General features: G+C 40.5%; 1 protein-coding gene across 2 annotated transcripts in view; it reads right to left on the reverse strand.

Moving 5' to 3' along the window:
* MOB2 (MOB kinase activator 2) overlaps nucleotides 1-19,515 on the reverse strand; it is a 112,042-nt gene that overhangs the window by 66,788 nt on the left and 25,739 nt on the right. Inside the window, exon 1 of one of the 2 annotated variants that reach the window (XM_040559858.1) lies at nucleotides 7,808-8,070. The exons of the other annotated variant lie outside the window; for it this stretch is intronic. Within the exon in view, the coding sequence (XP_040415792.1) occupies nucleotides 7,808-7,842 (35 nt within the window). The 5' untranslated portion in view covers nucleotides 7,843-8,070. Of the gene's footprint in view, nucleotides 1-7,807; nucleotides 8,071-19,515 lie in introns of those variants that run through there. 2 annotated transcript variants of the gene reach the window in all.

Raw genomic sequence — 19,515 nt, forward strand, 5'->3', positions numbered from 1 at the left:
GCCCAACGAACAATTATGCAAGCACCTACAAACAGCACAAAGCCAGGGCCAGAGTCCTTGCCCCATCCCTTCAATCTCTCTCTTTCAGCTTCCCCCCCCCCCCCCCCCCCCCCCCCCCCCCGTCTCCTAAAGGGTGATATTTTATATTCACAGCTGCATTTAGTGAATGTCACTGCAACACTTGAACATTTGTTAATATGGGTCACCATTTCTGACTACATTATTGACCAAGATTACTTCAAGTTTACATATTGCAAGTTTTCCCCCCCGCACACATTTGACACAAGCTTACTTTAAAGGCCATCTTTTCCACTCCCAATGCACGTCGACCACAATCCCACACAAAAGAATTGCTTCCCTTATCTGTAGCTACTGAGCAGCAATCCTGCTTATCGCAGAGTCCATGACAAAGATGGTTCATGCTAGGGGTGAGCACAAAGCAACCACGTGCCACAAGGAGAGCACATGCATGTATTTCTACATGAATATTTTAATACAAAATTCCATCCTTCACCTGCAGCTATTTTAAAATCCTACAATTCTGTGCCACAAGAAATTTGTGACAAATTTCACAAACTCCATGAAAAAACAACAGCAAATGTTCAAAGAGGAAAAGAGACTGGCTAAGTGTATTAGAAACAATCGTCATAGAAACAACTGTCACAATCTCTTTAAGCTTTGGTTTGTCCCTTTCCGTAGACAGTGCAAAGACATTCAATTTAAAAGGTCTTTTCCATATTTTTTTGTCATGACAGAAAAGTGAAAACAACTGCCATGAATTCAACAAGCTCCTTAAGACAGGATATTTTCCAAGCCTAGCTCAAAATTATACTAAACTACTTCCATGCTATTTCCTCATATGCGAAGAGAGATTTGCCTGGTCCTTGCTGTCACACTGCACTGTGCTCCAATTACACACACCACAAGCCAAGAGAGATTACAGAACTTCTGAAGTTACTGCTGCAGAAGTGACAGCAATCTAAAATGCTGGTAATTTACAGCAACAGCAGCCAAAAAAAATGGTCACAATACAAAAAATGAAGACTTTCAGCAAAGAATCAGTGATGACTCATTTAAACACCAGCAAATTAGTGAAATTTCTCTTCTGGCAAGCTAATGCTCTAATAAAGGACTAATGAAATTCAGGAAAAAGCTTGGAAGAAAGAAAAACATGAGACACTCCCCTAAAAGTTATCTATAAATCCAGCTTACTGCTGTTCAATCCTAAGACATTTAAGGATCCTCATTCCAAACTCGTGCCTTCTACTCTTGTATATCATGCCCTTATTACCACATTTAGTTACAATCAAACCATAAACGACCCTTAGTGATCTCACTGAGAAGGCTGCGACTACAATGTGCCTGATAAAATAATTGCTCTGGAAATGTTTTTTCTCACACCAAAACCACTTTCTGTTGCTGCTCAATTCAAGTAGGCCAGTGTTGCTGCCTCTTAATGCACACTCCAATTGCAAGATCGGGAATAAGAAATGTACCACCAACTTCACATGGGATATACACTAACTGAGAACACTTTTTTTTTTTTGTCAGAAGCATTAAGTGAAGGAAAAGAGCTCTGTTTTTTACAGTCTAACTTTCTCAAGAATCAACGCCTTGGCCTTCTAAGAGCCAGCTACCTCCATTCCTTATATGATAATAGCCCAGAAATCTTGTGTAGGATTGCTTATGGCAGGCACTGAGAAGCCTACTAGTAGGATACAAGCTGTTTCATGACCACATTCTTTGAAATAGCTTGAGAAATGAACTTACCTTATTCCAACTTAATACTTACAGGACAGCCCACAGAGCAAAAACATTCATCATTATTCAGCTGGTTATCCTTCAAAATGCACAACAGGTGATGCAAAAAAGAAGTTCAGTGTAAGGTTTCTCTGGACATATAAGAGGCTCTTATAGGAAGAAGAGATGGGTGATGTGATTAGCTGACATTTCTGCTCCAAGAGGAGTACAAAGACTGTACCATCTTCATAACCCACAAAGGAAGGCTACTGTTCTCCAGTAATATAACACTTATTAAAGCACATCAAAGGAATAAAATACCCCTGCTCATTAGCTTTTCCAGGTGAGAGAAATTACCAAGAGCAGCATAGTCTGCTCAGAACATCACCTGCCTCAATGCCACCACACACAGCCTTGTGACAACTCAGGCATGGCAGCGCTGAGAGAAAACTTGTCTCAGAGCTGGTACCCGTCTATCTTAAAATGCCTGGTGTGCCAAGAGCTACCAACGTACGCACCCCTTCCTACAAGGGAAAAGTCCAAATCACTCGGATGAACTTCTGCAGCAAACAACTGAAATGCCCTCGCACAGAGCGGTGAGCGGAGGGCAGGTTTAGGCCTCGGAGGAAGGCCTGAGCACAGAGGCTTTACTCACCCCTCTCCTCCTCGCCACCACTGTGACCCATGAAGCAGTCATGCTAAGCAGCTCCCCTCCTCCAACCCTATGTCTCAGACGCTTCCTGTCTCCACTAGCATTTATTTTCAGCCCTCAAGATTCCTTTCTATATGTTCCAGGAACCCTCTAGCCATCCTCTGTCCAGATGGCAGACTTCAGATGAAGGGAACGGGGTCTTGGAGAGTCTTTTCTTGGCCTGCTTCTCAGCAGCCTGCTGGAACTTAGAGGCAGGCTGAGTCTTGCACAGACAAGGCTCTGTTGCGCTGCAGAAGCCCTTCAATCTCTCTCTCAAGTTCTCCTCAATGCCCTCTTTGTCCCCAAACAAATTTGCCTTAAACCTTTTAGCGGCCTCTGCTTTCCAGGGGCATGATTTATACAATCTACTCCCTACAAAGCTGCAGAAAGCCAATAAAAAGGCAATGGAAGGGGGCCTTAAACAACACTATAATGGACAACCAGAGTCTCAGCTTTTACTACACACAAAGCAGACGCTATTCTGACAAGCAGATGCAGAATACGAAGGTAGGTGATAGGTTTCTGTCTTCTTGATCCCTGTCATCTGCAGAAGGTGTTCTGAAATGGGATAGGAACGCAGCAGTTTGCAGTCAGATTCAGCAAGGCCTGAATCATCATCCCCCTGCCATGGACTGCCCTGGTCCTCGTTACCACTGACAGAGATGCCTCCAGTTACGACCGACACTATATGTTCACATACAAGCTTCAGGGAATGACTTCTATATAAATCTTGTTTGAAAGTGTCCAAATTCTCACCAAAAAACTCCTTTAGGTACAGCAAAAGCTCCACTGAACAATGGTTGCAAAAAAAAAAAAAAGTTTTAGTAAGATTTACTCAGGATTCTTTTAACTCTGTTCAAATCAAAGGCCCTGACATTATCTGACTTATTATAGATATAAATGAAACAATGCTTCCAAGATCTAAGAAGGTTTAAACCCCAAATAAACAAACCTGGATGCTATAGAGGAGAATACATTTAAATAAACTATTCTAAAATCAAATGCAGTAAGCAAAGCCAGTTCCCTATTTAAAGACTAGAGTCATCAGAGGACTCTGATGTAGCTCTTGGCTAGAAAAATTAATTTAAGAAAAAAACTGCAAGGGAAAGAACACGCTGCAGAACAAAACCCACCTAAGGTTGGAGTAGGAAAGGAGACATCACAGAAACTGCCCCAGGATAGAAAATTTCCCAGTTTCAGATAGAACTTTAAAAACCCAGCATCTCAAAGAAATTGATGAAAAGAGTGAAGCAATAGGAAAATCAGGCAAAACATGGCCTTGTCCTTTGAAAGTTAAAGAAAACAATACCAAAAACATCTGTTTTCCCCTGCAGAAAAAATCAATACAATCTAGAGGCAATATTATGTACTGCAATGCCACTATCGCACTTGTTTTTCTTCAGACATTGACTACCTCTTAAAAATCAATGACAAGTCTAAGGAACAAGATTTTGGCTAAAAAACACTACCTCCTTCTATCTCTTATCATTTACATTTATCATAACACAGTGAGGATATCTTCAGACTCATTTTGACCAAAAATCATACAAGGAGTATGCTGAAGAAAATCTATCACTTGGGACAGCTTGTAAAACAGATGCTATTAATGCTATTAGAAACTCTGGCCATTTTTTTTTTTAAATCATGTATACCACTTTTTTATCTTCCTTAAAATTTGTACATTGTTAGAAAGCAATCTTTACCATTCAATCCTCTCTGACAAAGAGATATCAGAGAGACACATAAAAGACTCGTAACTAATTTCAGATAGTTCAAACTCAAACACTTCTCAGATAACTCCTTCATTTAAGGGGTGTGATCTATTTGCTGATTAGGGTAATATACTAACTACATGATAGCACCCATAGCTCCTCCCAAAAACATTTGGGATTGTCTAATTGGGATTTATCTGCTCTTATGAAATGTCTACTGTGTGATTTACAGTCATTTACTGTCTAATAGCTGTAGCTGATAAACTGGTTTTAAGTTCCTGTTTTATCTCCTCCCTTTTTAAGTTTCTCAACTGATTATAAGAGGTGTAGCATCAGCAGAAATGATTTCTCAGTCTAACTATACATCCACAACCAATAGGTATCTCCTATTAGAACATTACCTAATATCAGGAACAGAAAATTCAATACAGAAGTTATGGTATTTGAAACTGAAATCAGTTACAGACCACTTACAAACTTCAGTTAATAGTAGCTATCTAATAAAAAATAGGCCGAGTGAGCCAGGTACTAAAATCACAGAAAATTAAGTCCATCAACTACAGAGTCCTACTGCATAAACAGAGTAAACCATCCCTTTGTGATTTGAGACACCATCCCCTTACCACAGGAAAGATGGGCTCTCTTAAGTCAACAGTTTGCTACCCAGAGACTTAGGTGAAAGCTAGAGACTTCCCAGTGCTGTTCACAGAAAGAAAACTGACAAATCCAGCAAGTACGGCATGAGAAGTGTGGCATCCGATCCAAAGCCATGCCATCTGATAATGCCCATGCTGCTGAGCTTTCATAGAGACCTTTCACTTGTTGGCTCCCTAGCCAGGACGTGTTTGAAAAACTTGCTAAGATTATAAAAGAGATGAATGGTAAAAGAGAGATGATAATCGTTTTAAAACTTTTGCAGTTAGACATGCTTTGAAAAAAAAGCTTGAAAAAAAAAAATACAGTTAAGTACATAAAGAAGGCCAAGCAAAATGACTGAGGGAAAGTGGGTGCAAAAAGACTTCAGTAATACCTGAAAAGACGCTTAATCATATATCAGGATACATCAACAGAGAGAAAGAACAAATATGAATGAAAACGTATTATGATTAATGGAAGTGACAACTGTTTTACCTTTAAATTCTACATGGTGCTGCTTTTAAAGTAGGGAGGGAAGTGCACGTGCTGGGTCAAGCAATTACAGCTAGGCTGTAATAGCCTTAGCAGTGAGTGTATAGACCAATGATTTTGCAGCAACTATTTTTGGCACAGTAGCAGCAGAGACAAGAGTTTGCTGCACTGGAATTTAAGCATTACTTCCACATACCTGTATTTCGCTCTGGTTTTAAGGCTAAGATCAGCCTAGCAATGGGTGTTCCCACTTCATACGTAAGGGCCACTCTCCTTGCATCACTTCAACAAATTATCTTTGCGTTCAACACGTACAGCTTTAACAGCAGCTGTTTCACTGACCAGGACAAGAACACACAAGAGCAGGAACAGAAGTGTGAAATTTACATAGTTGCTCAGTTTTACAAGCATCTAGGTCTACCAGTGACACGAGAAATAAGGCAACAATCATCCAGACGATGGGGCAGTAATGCTATAGACTGGAATATTTGAAAAAAGCAGATGCTGAAGGCACAGGTGGCTTTATTATGGCCAGCATCTATCTTCCCAATCACACCTTCCACTATTATTCTAAAAACTTACTGTGTCACCCTTCTCTCTTTGTAATTTGCAGAGGGATTTTCACACTGATTTGAAGCTAAATAAGTGACTATGCAGCAGTTCTTTCACCTTCTGTTCTGAATATGTGTCTTGCAAAGAAAAGGGACAATAAAGAAATCCAGCTAAATAGTCACCAACTGCCTATTCAAATCCAAAGGCTGGTTATGCTATGCTTAGCCCCTCTCTACACACACTCTGTGGAAGCATGTTTTAGGGTTGCTATTTTGATATCTTCATACCAAAGTTTGTTTAAATTAAGCTTGGCTAAGAAGTGTTAAGAAAGTCTTTGCTCCAAGACAACTGTATTCTATTACCAACAGAGGAATGCCTCCAAACTGCCTGCTGAAAGCATTTTTGTCAACAGTGCACTGGCCTGAGTAATAGAAAAAATACATATTTATCCCTAGAAAACATACCTTCAGTATCCTTAGCTTCATTATCTCCAGTCACCACAAAGCTTCCTGCCAAAATCACCCAGCTTCTGTAAGTCTGTGTGAAAAATGAGTAATGCTTTATCCAACTCTGTAGACAGCCATTGCAATTTGGAATGGACTGCGATAGAACCACTCACTGTTACAAAACTTAAGAATCATGCAAAAGGTTGTATCTGGAATATTTTTTAGGTAATTGACATTACTATTGCTTTCAGAAAAGAACAGAATTTGCCGTTAGTGCTAGAAATCAAGACGGGTGGAGTACTCTGAGAGTACTGGACATCCACGTTGGCAGCAGCAGTGGGAGGGAAGGGCAAAAATTCTTGCCCGTACACAACCACACTTCCCATAAAACAAAAAAATCATAATTTCAAGCTCGCTCCACCACCCTACTTATATTTTTTTTTTTTTTTTTTTTTTACACATGCTAGATTTCTATTCTGAGGTTGTGGTTCAGAAATCTAACCTAACATTATATTACAGGGCAGAGCTCTTCATAAAACTGTCCAAATTGCCTACCACATCTTCCATACCAACAGATACATCTCATCAGCTAGCAATGGACTGGCATTTAAACAAATTTGCATGACAAGGATGTTTCAAAGAAATAAGAGGTGGAACTAAAAGAAAAAAATTATAGTTCTAAACATAGCATCTGAAGGAAACTGAATTTTAAAGAAGAGTTCTTATCTTGGATCTGCAGCAGATCCAGTAGCATTACAAACTGGTCCAGCCATCGACCTCGATGAAGCCTAAATCAGTAGTAGTCAGTCTGTCTGGAGAGCCTCTCAACTCACTGTAATTAGGCATAAGAACCCCTGCTTTTCATTGCATTTGCCATATGCTATTTCCTGTGCTTAAAATTGGAGATGGAAGGGCCATCAAGTAGGGGGTAGCAATTTTAGAAAAGGAGAAAGTGGATTTCTGACGTGCAGTTCCTGTTCCAAGTTCTTCAGGGTTCTACTTGTTAACCTAGGCAGCCTCTCTGAAACACCAAATGAAGTCATAACCAATTTCTTATCTCTTGCTCACTAGCTTGCCACCTGCAAAGGATAAAGAAACAACACAAATAATTTACTTTGAGAAAACGTTTTTCAACTTTCAACTGCAACTCCTCAGGTCAAGCATGAAGCAACAGCAGAGACCCTGCAGAAAACACTAATCAATTGGTTCAAACATATTGAGTAACAGAGGAATTTACTGAATAAAGTTGACAGGGAAAGAGTATTTGTAGAGTACTCTGTAAATTGCTTCAAGTTTTGTGTCATACAGATAGTTATGGCAGAGGTACATTATTAACCTTTTCTGATAATAACAAGTGTTAGCTTGAGACAGAAAAGCCAGGCAGGAGACACACAAGACTTGAGTTTCTCCCTCTCTGCTGCTACCCATCCAGTGCTTCTTCCTCGCCACCAGTAAGTTCTCTTCCAGCTTTTGCCTGCACAGAGTACCACCTCATGTTCACACATGCCTGCGCTAGTTAATGTACAAAATTGTCTTACCAACAGCAGCACAATGAGCAGATGATGAATTCCATTCCAGCAAAATTAACAGCGGGGGATTTCCAACAAGATGGCAGAGTAAAACACAGTTAGGATACTCAAAGAAATACGGGATGCACAAGATAGCTGATTACTGAAGTACAGCCTGAAATGTTGGTAGCACTTCTCCAGAATTCAGCAAGATGCAACTTCTAGCAAGTACAGTGGGAAACAAAAAAGGTTCTCCTCCAGAGAAAGTGTATGCACGCACGGCTCATTCTCAAAAAGACAGCTGTCCGAAAGAAATTGTTTTCTGCCTTTCTTTTATCTGTCAGAATAGCTGTTATCTAAAGTTTCCTCCTCTTCTTTTAGGGTAGGACTGTCCAAAAAAAAAAAAAAAAAAAAGAAAAGAAAAACACTCCTCCCAATAAAAGAAGATTTAGCAAGTCTTTTGCTAGTGCTTTTCTCTATCTAGTTCTGCTACTTCTCAAATCAGCTTGGAAGAAAAGAGTAATTCCAAAAGAATAAATAAATAATGGTAATGAAGCAATTTTTTCCAGTCCTTCCTATCCTCTTTTACAACATTAATTTCAGAGACTCATGTTACCAAGCCCAAAATATCTTTTGAGTCTGTTTTTGTTTTGTTTTGTTTTTCTAAAACCCACCCACTTTCTTGAAAAGAAATGAAACGGTCACTTTATACCTGCTCTAAAAGATTTCATAAACTCCATTCATCCTGCTGTTTATTAGTCAAAGAGAAAAATTCCCAGCTGCAGAGCTTTAAAGCTCCACCTTGTGGAAGATGCTTATAATAGATATACCAACGGGCTCCAGAGGAAAAACAGGACTTGCAATTAATAATATGTTTGACACTTACTTTGTCACCAGCCAAGCAGTACCATAGTCTCTTAAATACATTCTACTCCAGCACGAAAACAAGCAGTGGAGGATTACAAATAAAATAAAAAGCTCTCTGTGGACATAGAGCAGTCAGGCTGTATTTACCAGCAGACAGCACATGCAGCAGTCCAGAGCAGGTCTTACTTTCACCATATACGCTGGCTCTGGACTTACCTGCCTGTGAGCAGGAAAGCAGGCAGCCACAGACCGATCTGCTGCAGTTACCTGGCTGATGGGTCGATGACCAAAGAACGGAGCAACCCTGCTGTTAAGAACACACAAATGATTAACAGAGCTTAATCTGGTACTACATTGACCCTGGTTTTACATAGGTATTCCGAAAGCTATTCCCAAGCCTTCTCCAGCCACCTATTAGGAACAAACTTAAATTATAACATCCACATCCAGCTATTCCTAAAAGCTAGTGTTTCCCCATGACTGTGCATCTCCCCGACTTGGAAAGAAACTGAACCAGTACTGCCCTCTGCTGAAAAAGGACCCTGCACGTGAAAACTATAGCAACTTTCATACCATTCTAGTTTTGTTTCACGTACATACCTTGTTTTTTCTTCTTCTCTGTAAGCCTTTACATTACTCAGCATTCTGTTTTATCATGTTCTTTTTTTTTTTTTTTTTTACACTGCTTCTTCCTCCCCATGAGGGCTATGAAGACTACAAATCGGTTTACAAGCCTACATACTACAATACCATGTCAGCACGTATAGACTCTGGAGATCAAAGAGATGCTGTACTAAAGCACTGCACACGCAGTTCCTGTTTTCAAACAGTGTAAGAGCAAATAAAGAAAACCAAATTGAGGTGTAGAAAAATAACCCCAGAAAAACTAATTCAAACCTTTCCTTTATCTTCTGCAATACAACAGTCATGAGAGTGTCATGAGATTTTTGTGCAGTAAAACCAAGACACTTAAAGAACATACATCCATATTGATTTAATAGTTTGCGTTAATAAATATGTCATAATTAGTAATTGAATATTAGCAGTAACTACATTGTCCTGTCCAGTGACAGGACAAGAGGCAAGGGGCACAAACCGAAACACAGGATGTTCCAAGCTGAATATGAGAACACACTTCTTTACTGCGAGGATGACAGAGTGCTGGAAATTTATGATCAATTTAAAAAAAAAGCAATTGGAGATTAAATATATCCTAGCACATAAAGTGAAGCAATTTACCTTCCCACACTATAGTTTTTAATACGAAACTACAAAGTCTTTATTCAAAACAAAACCAAAGCAAACCACACACACACAAAACACCCTACCTCAAACAGTTTACTGCAAAGTATAAAAGCTTGTCTTAGCTTTTATAGTTCACAGAGCAGGACCAAAATCATTGACAATATAAAAACTGTGTATGGATGGAGGTCAAAAGCCTCTTTGTGTCTTAACACTGACACAGTAAAGACTTTAAAAAATGGCATGCCAAAGTAAAAGTATCAGTCATCCCTAGAATGTGAAAATCCCTCGTTTAAACCACACTTTGATAATTCTTTGTCATGAAATCAAAGCTTCAGTCCAAAAATGACATCTAATCCATGAGTTTCAAAGTCACTGTTCTCTCTGACCCCCATATGAACCCAATAAAAAGGCTACTCAAACTACTGGTTTTTAAAGGATCAACTCCTTTTGCCCCCTGCTTTCCTCCGGCTATGCTCATATGCACACAAATTTGTTTTGTTTTTTTTTTGCCTTAGTTTACTTGCAGTACAAATCACTTCACTCAAAACTAGACAGACCACGTCATCCGTGGAAAGGTATGTCTCACCACAATGAAATTGAAGGAACGTGTAAAAGCTGAAAAAGAAAGAAGCAACTTTTGTAGTATTTATTACAAGGGAAGGATGGAGGTATGTAAATTGCACTTTTAAAAACAGATGCAGCCAAATTGTTCCTGCAGCAGTAGAAGCATCAACATACCTAGCTAGTCCTAGCAAGTCCATATTGGTGAGATAAGAGTAGAGTAAGGAACGTTTTAACAATTTCTTCCTCAGAAATTAGAAGCGTCGTAGCTAGATTATGTATCTGAAAGGCCTGAGTGCTGCCACATGCTTTGTCCCTATAGCGGTATCTTTCTGCTTGGCAGCCTCACTACGCTTTATCACTCTTACTTCAGCTGCCAGATGCTTAGTTTCTTCAGCTGGGAGATATTATGCCTGCTGAACCACTTAGTCTGCACACGTAAGGAAAGCATCCATCGTGTGAAAGGGCTAGCAGGAACCGATGTGTGATTTTTAAACCTACAGCTTCTCAATGTTCTATTAGATTTACTATCCTAAGGAATAAGAATTCATTAAATTCCCAAGATCCTTCCGAGGAACCCGCAGGAGAGAGATGTTTGTGAACAGAAGCATATTCCAAATCCACTTTTGAGCATGTCCTCTCCATCATGAAAAGTTAAAGAGCAAAACTTTATAAATAGAAGGTTGAACTCGGACTGCTGGGCTGCACAGAGCGCCACATGCAAACAGTATTATTACAAGAACAGACAGATAATTCACTCAAACTACAAGAATTGGCCAGAAAGCTGGGAACCACAGAAAACTCATGCTTGTTTTACCCTACAATAACAAAAAGAAACATATATTTGTCTCCAGCTTTCATACAAATTACAACCTATAGCGACCGAGGGCACAGACTAAAATGCATCAGTTTGCCATAGTGATGCACTCTGACAGCAATACGTACCGTGACCTTTAATCCATGTAAGCCTCTCCTCTATGTTTAAAATGGAGTTAGGTTAGAAGTGTGGACTGCAATGACAGATTACATGGCTCACTGACTAGTTCTCCTATATATTTCCCTACATATTTTTTTTTCTATTTAATAACCAAAGATGCTTCACTATTCTACTGCCAGTATCCTGACTGTCCTTGCCTGAAACTTCACACAAAGTGCAGTTATGCTTATTGTGCCTGCAGCCCTCAGCTATAAAAAAAAGGATGAAGATGTGAACCAAAGACCACTCTGGCAGAAGAGGTTAAGCAGTTAAAAAGAACAAACCCTTGTTTGCAATACTGTGACAACATCTGACCACTACAGTTTAAAATATCCAACTAGCATAAGGTTCCTCATAAAGAAAAAAAACTCTGCAGAAAATACTAAATAATTTCAGTCACTTTCTTGGAAAGTGGTATTGGTGCAATAAATAGAAATGACAATAAAAGTGATGAAAATTTTAAAATTTACTGGGGATATATGAATTTATCTTCCTAATTAGCACATTCACTCCACCTGACCATAGAGATACTGTTTTCTGAAGCCTAAAAAGACCAACATTTTCTGGAACATTGTCTTCCCCCAATGCTACCAAAGAATTATAACACTTGCAGTTGAGCTGGCAGACTAGTTTTGAATTTCCACACCTTCACAGCTAAAATAACTAAAACTCAAAACCCATCCAAAGAAGAACCAATAGCAAACTTAGTTGTCCCACCTGATACAGTCTGTGGGGAAGGGTCAACTCCCGAATGAGCCTCTTAAGAGAAAAATCTGTGTTTTGGTTCTCTGCATGAAACTGTTGAGAAAGACATCAACAGGGAAAAAATAAACATTTGGCCTGCAAAGCATATAGAGAAGTTAAAATGTCCAGCCTTTTTATGCACCTGGAAATTTAAGCACTGTTTTGAACACACATTTATCTTATCTCCTGCATTATCTGCAGGATTGCACATGGGAAAGCAGTTGGACTCCACAAATTCAGCTTCTCCTGCTGATTTTCGGCTTATGTTTCTTCATATTGGATGAGCATTTCCAGTGCAACTGCCATCCTTGTCTTTAGTCTCCACTTTAATATTTTTTTATTACAATAATCTAAAACACTAGATCATTATCTCATCATAAAATCTTTCATGTCTAGCTAATTGGCAACGTCAGCACTACATCCTTAACAGAAAACGACCTAATCCAGCCAGTCTGCAGTGAAAGCAGAGGACCCCATCCCAGTTATCTTGGGTCATGCGATGTTAAAGTGCTGTTACTGCAGGTAAACACACAGCCCTTGGGTTTTGGGAAGACAGCAACCTGTACTGTTCTGCTTTGCCCGGTTTAATCTGGGATATCCACCGAACACAATTACAGGAAAATCTAGTCCATTTGCAGAAGGTACTATTTTCCCTGAAAAAAACACCTACAGCAACAAGCCATTTTCACCCACATTTTTTTCCTACCATGACTACAGAATATTTGATTCTGTGAATTATTTCATTTGAGTGACCATTATGAACATTCAACAACAACAACAAAAAAATCAATGTCAGACAGCGAGGCTAAGCTAATTATGTCTGGCATGCTTTGCTGTTTCTGCAAAGCTCTCACTGACCAGCACAGTGTACTTCTCATCCACATACATAAAAAAGCACTTTCCAAAACCTGCAAGCACTTCCCCTGTTCTGTACGTGCTACAAAAGCACACCCCCACAAAAGCACCGAGGTCAAAAGCAGAAGAGAAATGGTCTCCATTTCTCCTTGTACCTTAAATAAATGTCTCGCACTGGCCTCAAAATCACCATTCAGCCCTACAGTGAAGTTTGTCGAGGTCCTAGGCCTTTTATTAAAGGAGAGTCACACAGACAAACTTATAAGTGCACAAAGAAATTCATAACACTATGTTGAGTAAATAGAAAAATATCCATGAAAGCCACTGCAAAGATATTGTAAAACCAAATATTGAACAAACACAATTAACACTTTAACAGTTGTCTAATTTTTTTGGTAGTGACATTTACTAACATTTCATCAACTCAGTTTATAAACCCACAGTGTACAAGTCAAATGCAATCATTATTCAGGAAATCTGATCTAGCACAGCATTGCACAAGTGCAACCCAAAATGTGGAAATCAGATCCATGAAAGTAGCTTGGGTGTTTCAAGGATAGTAAGTAACTGAGATTCTCTCTAGCACACCACATCACATCCATCCTGAGCTTCTCCCCAAACCTGTGAATCCTTTCCCATTTAGTGTTTATCCCTTTCTCATTCAGAGACTTGTAAGGGGAATAGATCACCATCTTAAAGGTTCCCCATTAATCCCTTCTTTCTCCCACCTTACACAGACCTACTTGCATTCTTGTACTTGGTTTACACAGGAAGCTTTTCCCAAAAGGGTGAGTCATATTTTAAGGACACAGCCTACCATGAATACATTTGTGGGAAAGTAATGTACATCATGAAAAAAAAAAAAGATGACAGACAGCATACTCAGCCATTATAACTGCTCTTCTGACTTCCATTTTAACCACTTCCAAATTTAACCACGATGCATGCAGCATGACGAGGTATATTAGCTCACATCTCAAGACTTATCTCAGTCCAACAAAACTTTTATCGGTTGTGTAACTCAGCTGCAGTTTACAGAGCCCCTTCGCGCAACCACAAAAACTAATGCAGGAAGTCCTCCACTTCCTCTCCTTCTCATTACACTTCCAGAATTAAACTAGCGATAGAAGCAGCAACATCCTGCGTGTAAACATGCATCTTCTTCATGTGCTTGGGGCTGCATACTACTCCTTTGGAAATATGCACTAAGGTTTATGTTTCTGATTTACAAAACCAAAGCTGACACCTACCCACAAGGAGACGAAAGCACAACACTTTCCATCTCTCGGTGCATGTCCAGGAACCACCACATTCACCCCCCCGGGGTTGTTAGGAGGAACACCATTTATAACTTGGTAAGCTTAAGTAGCTGTACAGATCTGCATGGCTATTAATTTAGGGCAGCAGCTTAAAGACAGGGCAGCGGCAAAGCAAAAGGCAAGAGAAGAGTTTCCACTCCGTAAAGGTCTCAGATCTCACAGAAATCTCACTTTCTAATGAGATGCACCTCGTACATCAGGTGCTGCTCTCACATGGCACGCAGAAATGTGGCTCTAAGTTTGAAAAGCAAAGTACAATTAACCTAGAAGTCAGGAAGAGATGGATTAATATTTCAGATCCTTCCTGTCAGTAGCAATATTTCACGTAAAGAAAGTTTCCGGCGTGAAATTATTTTCTTTCTGAAAAACTGTTTCTTTAGATACTAGAATCTTTCAAAGAAATACCTTCTCGGGAACTGCAAAAAAGCTTTGCAAAGATTCAGCAGTCCACAGCAGAGGGAAATCACCCTTGGAAGCCCTCAGCTTTTTTAAATCATGTGTTATCTAACAGGCTAATGTGCATTGCAGATTTAGAAGTTGATAGAGAAGATGCATTTTTTTAAAAAATGAAAACCAACCTACTAATAAGGAAAGTTTTCTGAAGATAACTAAATACAAGCAACATCAAACTAACTTTTAAAGAAGGTGTTTGCTGTTATACTCTTGTCAGAGAGCCATCACCCACACCATGGTGGAAAAATTATTAGTGAAAAATGTGCTCATTGTTACTGTGTTACCAGCAAAGCAGCAATAAGAAACACAAAACCTGAGTAACAACTTAGATGGAAATCTAAGCTGAAGCCACAGAACCTGGGAGTGTCACATTTCCTTCCCTCTGTCTCAGGCCTGGAGATATTCTAGGCAAAAACAAACAAACAAACAAACAAAAAACAACAGCCAAGATGGTAAAGTACACTTCCTTGACAAACCTGCTACATCACTGCCTTTTCCGAGGCTGCCTTGAAAATGTGGTGCAAAGAGGAGATTTATCTACCCTGAAAAGCAGGGTCCTCAAAACACTGTTTAGAGCTTTCAACTGTAAATGCTGCCAGAACTCATTCAGCTTATTGTAATGCCAGATGTACCTTAAATTCCTGGTAGTGTTTCACAGATAACTTAGAAACAAAATACAACACTACCTCTATTGCCAACTCTTACTTACTTTTTTAGTGAATAAACAAGCCAAGCTGAATTGAAATCATTATGTTTCAAAACATCTTCCTCACTATCAGTTATTCCATGGGCTACAACAGAACAGTTATTTCTTATTACTCAGTTAATCAAAATAAGCATTTTTGACAGGGTGGCTTACAAGAAAGTCAATTTCATGATTACAGGGAAAAGATTCCATTTGTACAAGTCCAGTTTTCCAGAAACCCACTCAGAGACATTTGTATGTACATTTATCTACATATATGTAGATATGTATCTACATATGTATCTACATTTGTATGTAGAGCATACAAATTTCAGCTTGTTTCTTCTAATGGTTTGCTGACTTTTTTTTTCTTAGGTGGAATCAAAGAGTGCTTGGATTCTTCATTACTATGTACAGTATTGCTTCTGCAAATTAAACCATCACCTTAGCAAAATGGTCTATTAGACTGAAGAGTACAAGATGTACACAGAATAGCCACCTTTAAAATATCCTTTTCATTCTACTTGCAAGATTCTAGCAGGTGAGAAGTTCTATCTGTTGACTTCTGCTCCTTCTTCGGAAGTGCTGCCGGAAAGGTACATGCAGGTTAATACCCATCACTCAGGTGTTCTGCTAGCAGTCACTGGGAGATTTGAGTTCATTGTTCCTCTATTAAACCAGAAGAACAAAAGAACGCCTTTCTCCCTCTACAGGCAGTGTTTGCACAAAATAAACTTCAGGCTTTGTTCCCCCCCCCCCCCCCCCCCCCCGCCCCGTTTAAATACAGACCGGAATTATCTCAACACATTGTGCTGATTAATATTTTTTTTTAACTGACGTCCATCTGTCAGAAATAGGCTCAAAGTATTTCTGCGAAGCCCAGATGCTAGAGAGAGAATGAATACATACGCTGGGTAGGTATGTGTGACCATCCTCAATAAATAGGTGTTTAGTGGACAGCCATCGAACAAGCTTGCTGGAGATGCACGGGGCCAGTTTCAGCATACTTCAGATGGTGAGCCTTGGTTCTTCCTCCAGGACCATTTTGCCTGGAGTTTCTCTAGATCTACTGGTAACCGATGGGTGGAATGGATCAGTAAAACACAGAGCAGGTGGATAGCAAGCTAATTCAGAACAAATGAAAAGCAACCCAAATGTTGACATAAACAAAGTGCTGATAGGAAGTAATTTTTGTCTTCTGCATGTTCTCAAGCATATCTTACAGATGTAAACAAGTCGTGCCTACTGAACAAATATTTAAAGTGAAGCACTAAGGAACAACTTGCAAATAAATCTTTTCAGGAGCTCACTGAGTGAGAGCTTCACAGGCCAACAGAAAGACATCAACCACAAAGCCAATCTAAATTAGATTCATCATCACCATTAAAAAACAGCATGCACTAAGTAGAAGAGAAGGCTAAATACAAAATGATCTCATACATGAAATACCAAAAGCCAGAAGTTACTATTCCTGAACCTGAGTCCAGTTCTAGCTTTGAAAGAAGGCAAATTAGTTTCACAGTCTTGTGGTGCACAGGTCTGTATGTCCATACAGGTCAGAGTAGGTTGCGTGCTCCTCGATATTAGTAGAATGAAGGTCACAACCCTGCCAGCATGAAAGGGAAGAGGGGAGGAAAAGCTGTCTTTCAGCGATATAGTAACCAAGATTTGAAGAAACCAGCACTCACAAAGTTCCTTCAAAATCAATAGGTAAGAGCAAAGTTCATATAGATAACTATACCCACACCGACCCTTTGAAAATAAACTGCAACCCATGTAGCCTGGTCTTGAACTGGGCAGGGAAGATGCACGGTACAAAATTCAACACGCAGAGGACAGAATTATGCTTGTTTCTTGAAGAAGGTGTAGTTTTCAACACAAGACCACTTATTTGCTGTAAGATTGCCATTTGGTAAAGGTCTTCTTGAGCCTGCAAATCACTTTCAGCCTGTTCTGCATTCATTCTACCACAGGCTGGGCTGACTTTTACATCACTTTCCCAACAGGAAAGGCGTGCTGCATTTATTGGTACCACGGTCCATGTTAATCTAAATGTCATCCTGGGAGGAAAAAAAAGCTCTTTTGTCCCTCTCCTTATCTAGATTTATCATAGCCACTAGTGTTCCAGCCTTCTTACCAGCTTAATAAAACACAGACTAAATATTTCAAGGACATAGTCATATCCAAGTCTTGCATTAGTAATTTTACTGAAGATCTCTAAGGCTTACATGGGAGCTCATCTGGAGCTCAATCTGGCTACTGCTGTTAAAGATAACAAAAAACATTTTTATAAACACAAAAAGAAGGACTAAGGAGAATCTCCATCCTTTACTGGATGCTGGGGGAAGCTTAGTGACGAGAGATGAGGAAAAGGCTGAGGTGCTTAATGCCTTCTTTGTCTCAGTCTTTAGCAGCAAGACCAGTTGTTCTCTGGACACCCAGTACCCTCAGCTAGTGGAAGGGGATGCAGAGCAGGATGTGGCCCTCACAACCCACGAGGAAATGGCTGGCAACCTGCTACAGTACTTAGATGTACGCAAGTGGATGGGGCCAGATGGGATCCACCCGAGGGTACTGAGAACTGGCGGAGGAGCTGGCCGAGCCGCTTTCCACCATTTATCAGGAGTCCTGGCTATCAGGAGAGGTCCCAGTCAACTGGCAGCTAGCAAATGTGACGCCCATCTACAAGAAGGGCCAGAAGGTAGACCCAGGAAACTATAGTCCTGTTAGTTTGACCTCAGTGCCAGGGAAGCTCATGGAACAGATTATCTTGAGTGTCATAACGCAGCACTTGCAGGGCAACCAGGCGATCAGGCCCAGTCAACATGGGTTTATGAAAGGCATATCCTGCTTGACAAACCTGATCTCCTTCTATGACAAAGTGACATGCTTAGTGGATGAGGGAAAGGCTGTGGATGTGGTCTACCTTGACTTCAGTAAGGCTTTTGACACCGTTTCCCACAGCACTCTCCTCAAGAAACTGGCTGCTCTTGGCTTGGACTGGCTTATGCTTCATTGGGTTAGAAACTGGCTGGGTAGCCAGGCCCAAAGAGTCGTGGTGAATGGAGTCAAATCCAGTTGGAGGCCAGTCGCTAGTGGAGTCCCCCAGGGCCCAGTACTCGGGCCAGTTCTCTTTAATATCTTTATGGATGATCTGGATGAGGGGATCAAGTGCACCTTCAGTAAGTTTGTAGACGACACCACGTTACGTGCGTGTGTCAATCTGCTCAAGAAGGCTCTGCAGGAGGATCTGGATAGGCTGGACCGATGGGCTGAGGCCAACTGTATGAAGTTCAACAAGGCCAAGTGCTGGGTCCTGCACCTGGGGCACAACAACCCCAAGCAGTGCTACAGGCTGGGAGATGAGTGGTTAGAAAGCTGCCTGGCAGAGAAGGACCTGGGAGTATTGGTTGATAGCCGGCTGAACACGAGCCAGCAGTGTGCTCAGGTGGCCAAGAAGGCCAACAGCATCCTGGCTTGTATAAGAAGCAGTGTGGCCAGCAGGTCTAGGGAAGTGTTTGTCCCCCTGTAGGCCACACCTCAAGTACTGGGGGAACTGTGGTTGTTCAGTCTGGAGAAGGCTCAGGGGCAACCTTATTGCTCTCTACAGGTACCTTAAAGAGGGCTGTAGGGAGGTGAGGGTTGGTCTGTTCTCCCACGTGCCTGGTGACAGGACGAGGGGGAATGGGCTAAAGTTGCGCCAGGGGAAGTTTAGGTTGGATATTAGAAAAAAATTCTTGGTTGTTAGGCATTGGAAGGGGCTGCCCAGGGAAGTGGTTGAGTCGCCATCCCTGGAGGTCTTTAAAAGATGTTTAGATGTAGAGCTTAGTGATATGGCTTAGTGGAGGACTTGTTAGCATTAGTATGTGTGGCGTGTTAGGATGTGTGGCATTTTTTGCTACCTACACAGTACCTGCTTTGTACCTGATTCAGGCTATTTAAGAACTTCCAAGAACAAAGTTTGTTGTTGCTGTTTTAATCATGCTGAACAAACTACTTAAATTCTATACAATATTCTACAAAATACTTTGTT

This window comes from Cygnus olor, chromosome 5, assembly GCF_009769625.2.
Source record: "Cygnus olor isolate bCygOlo1 chromosome 5, bCygOlo1.pri.v2, whole genome shotgun sequence".
NCBI lineage: Eukaryota > Metazoa > Chordata > Aves > Anseriformes > Anatidae > Cygnus > Cygnus olor.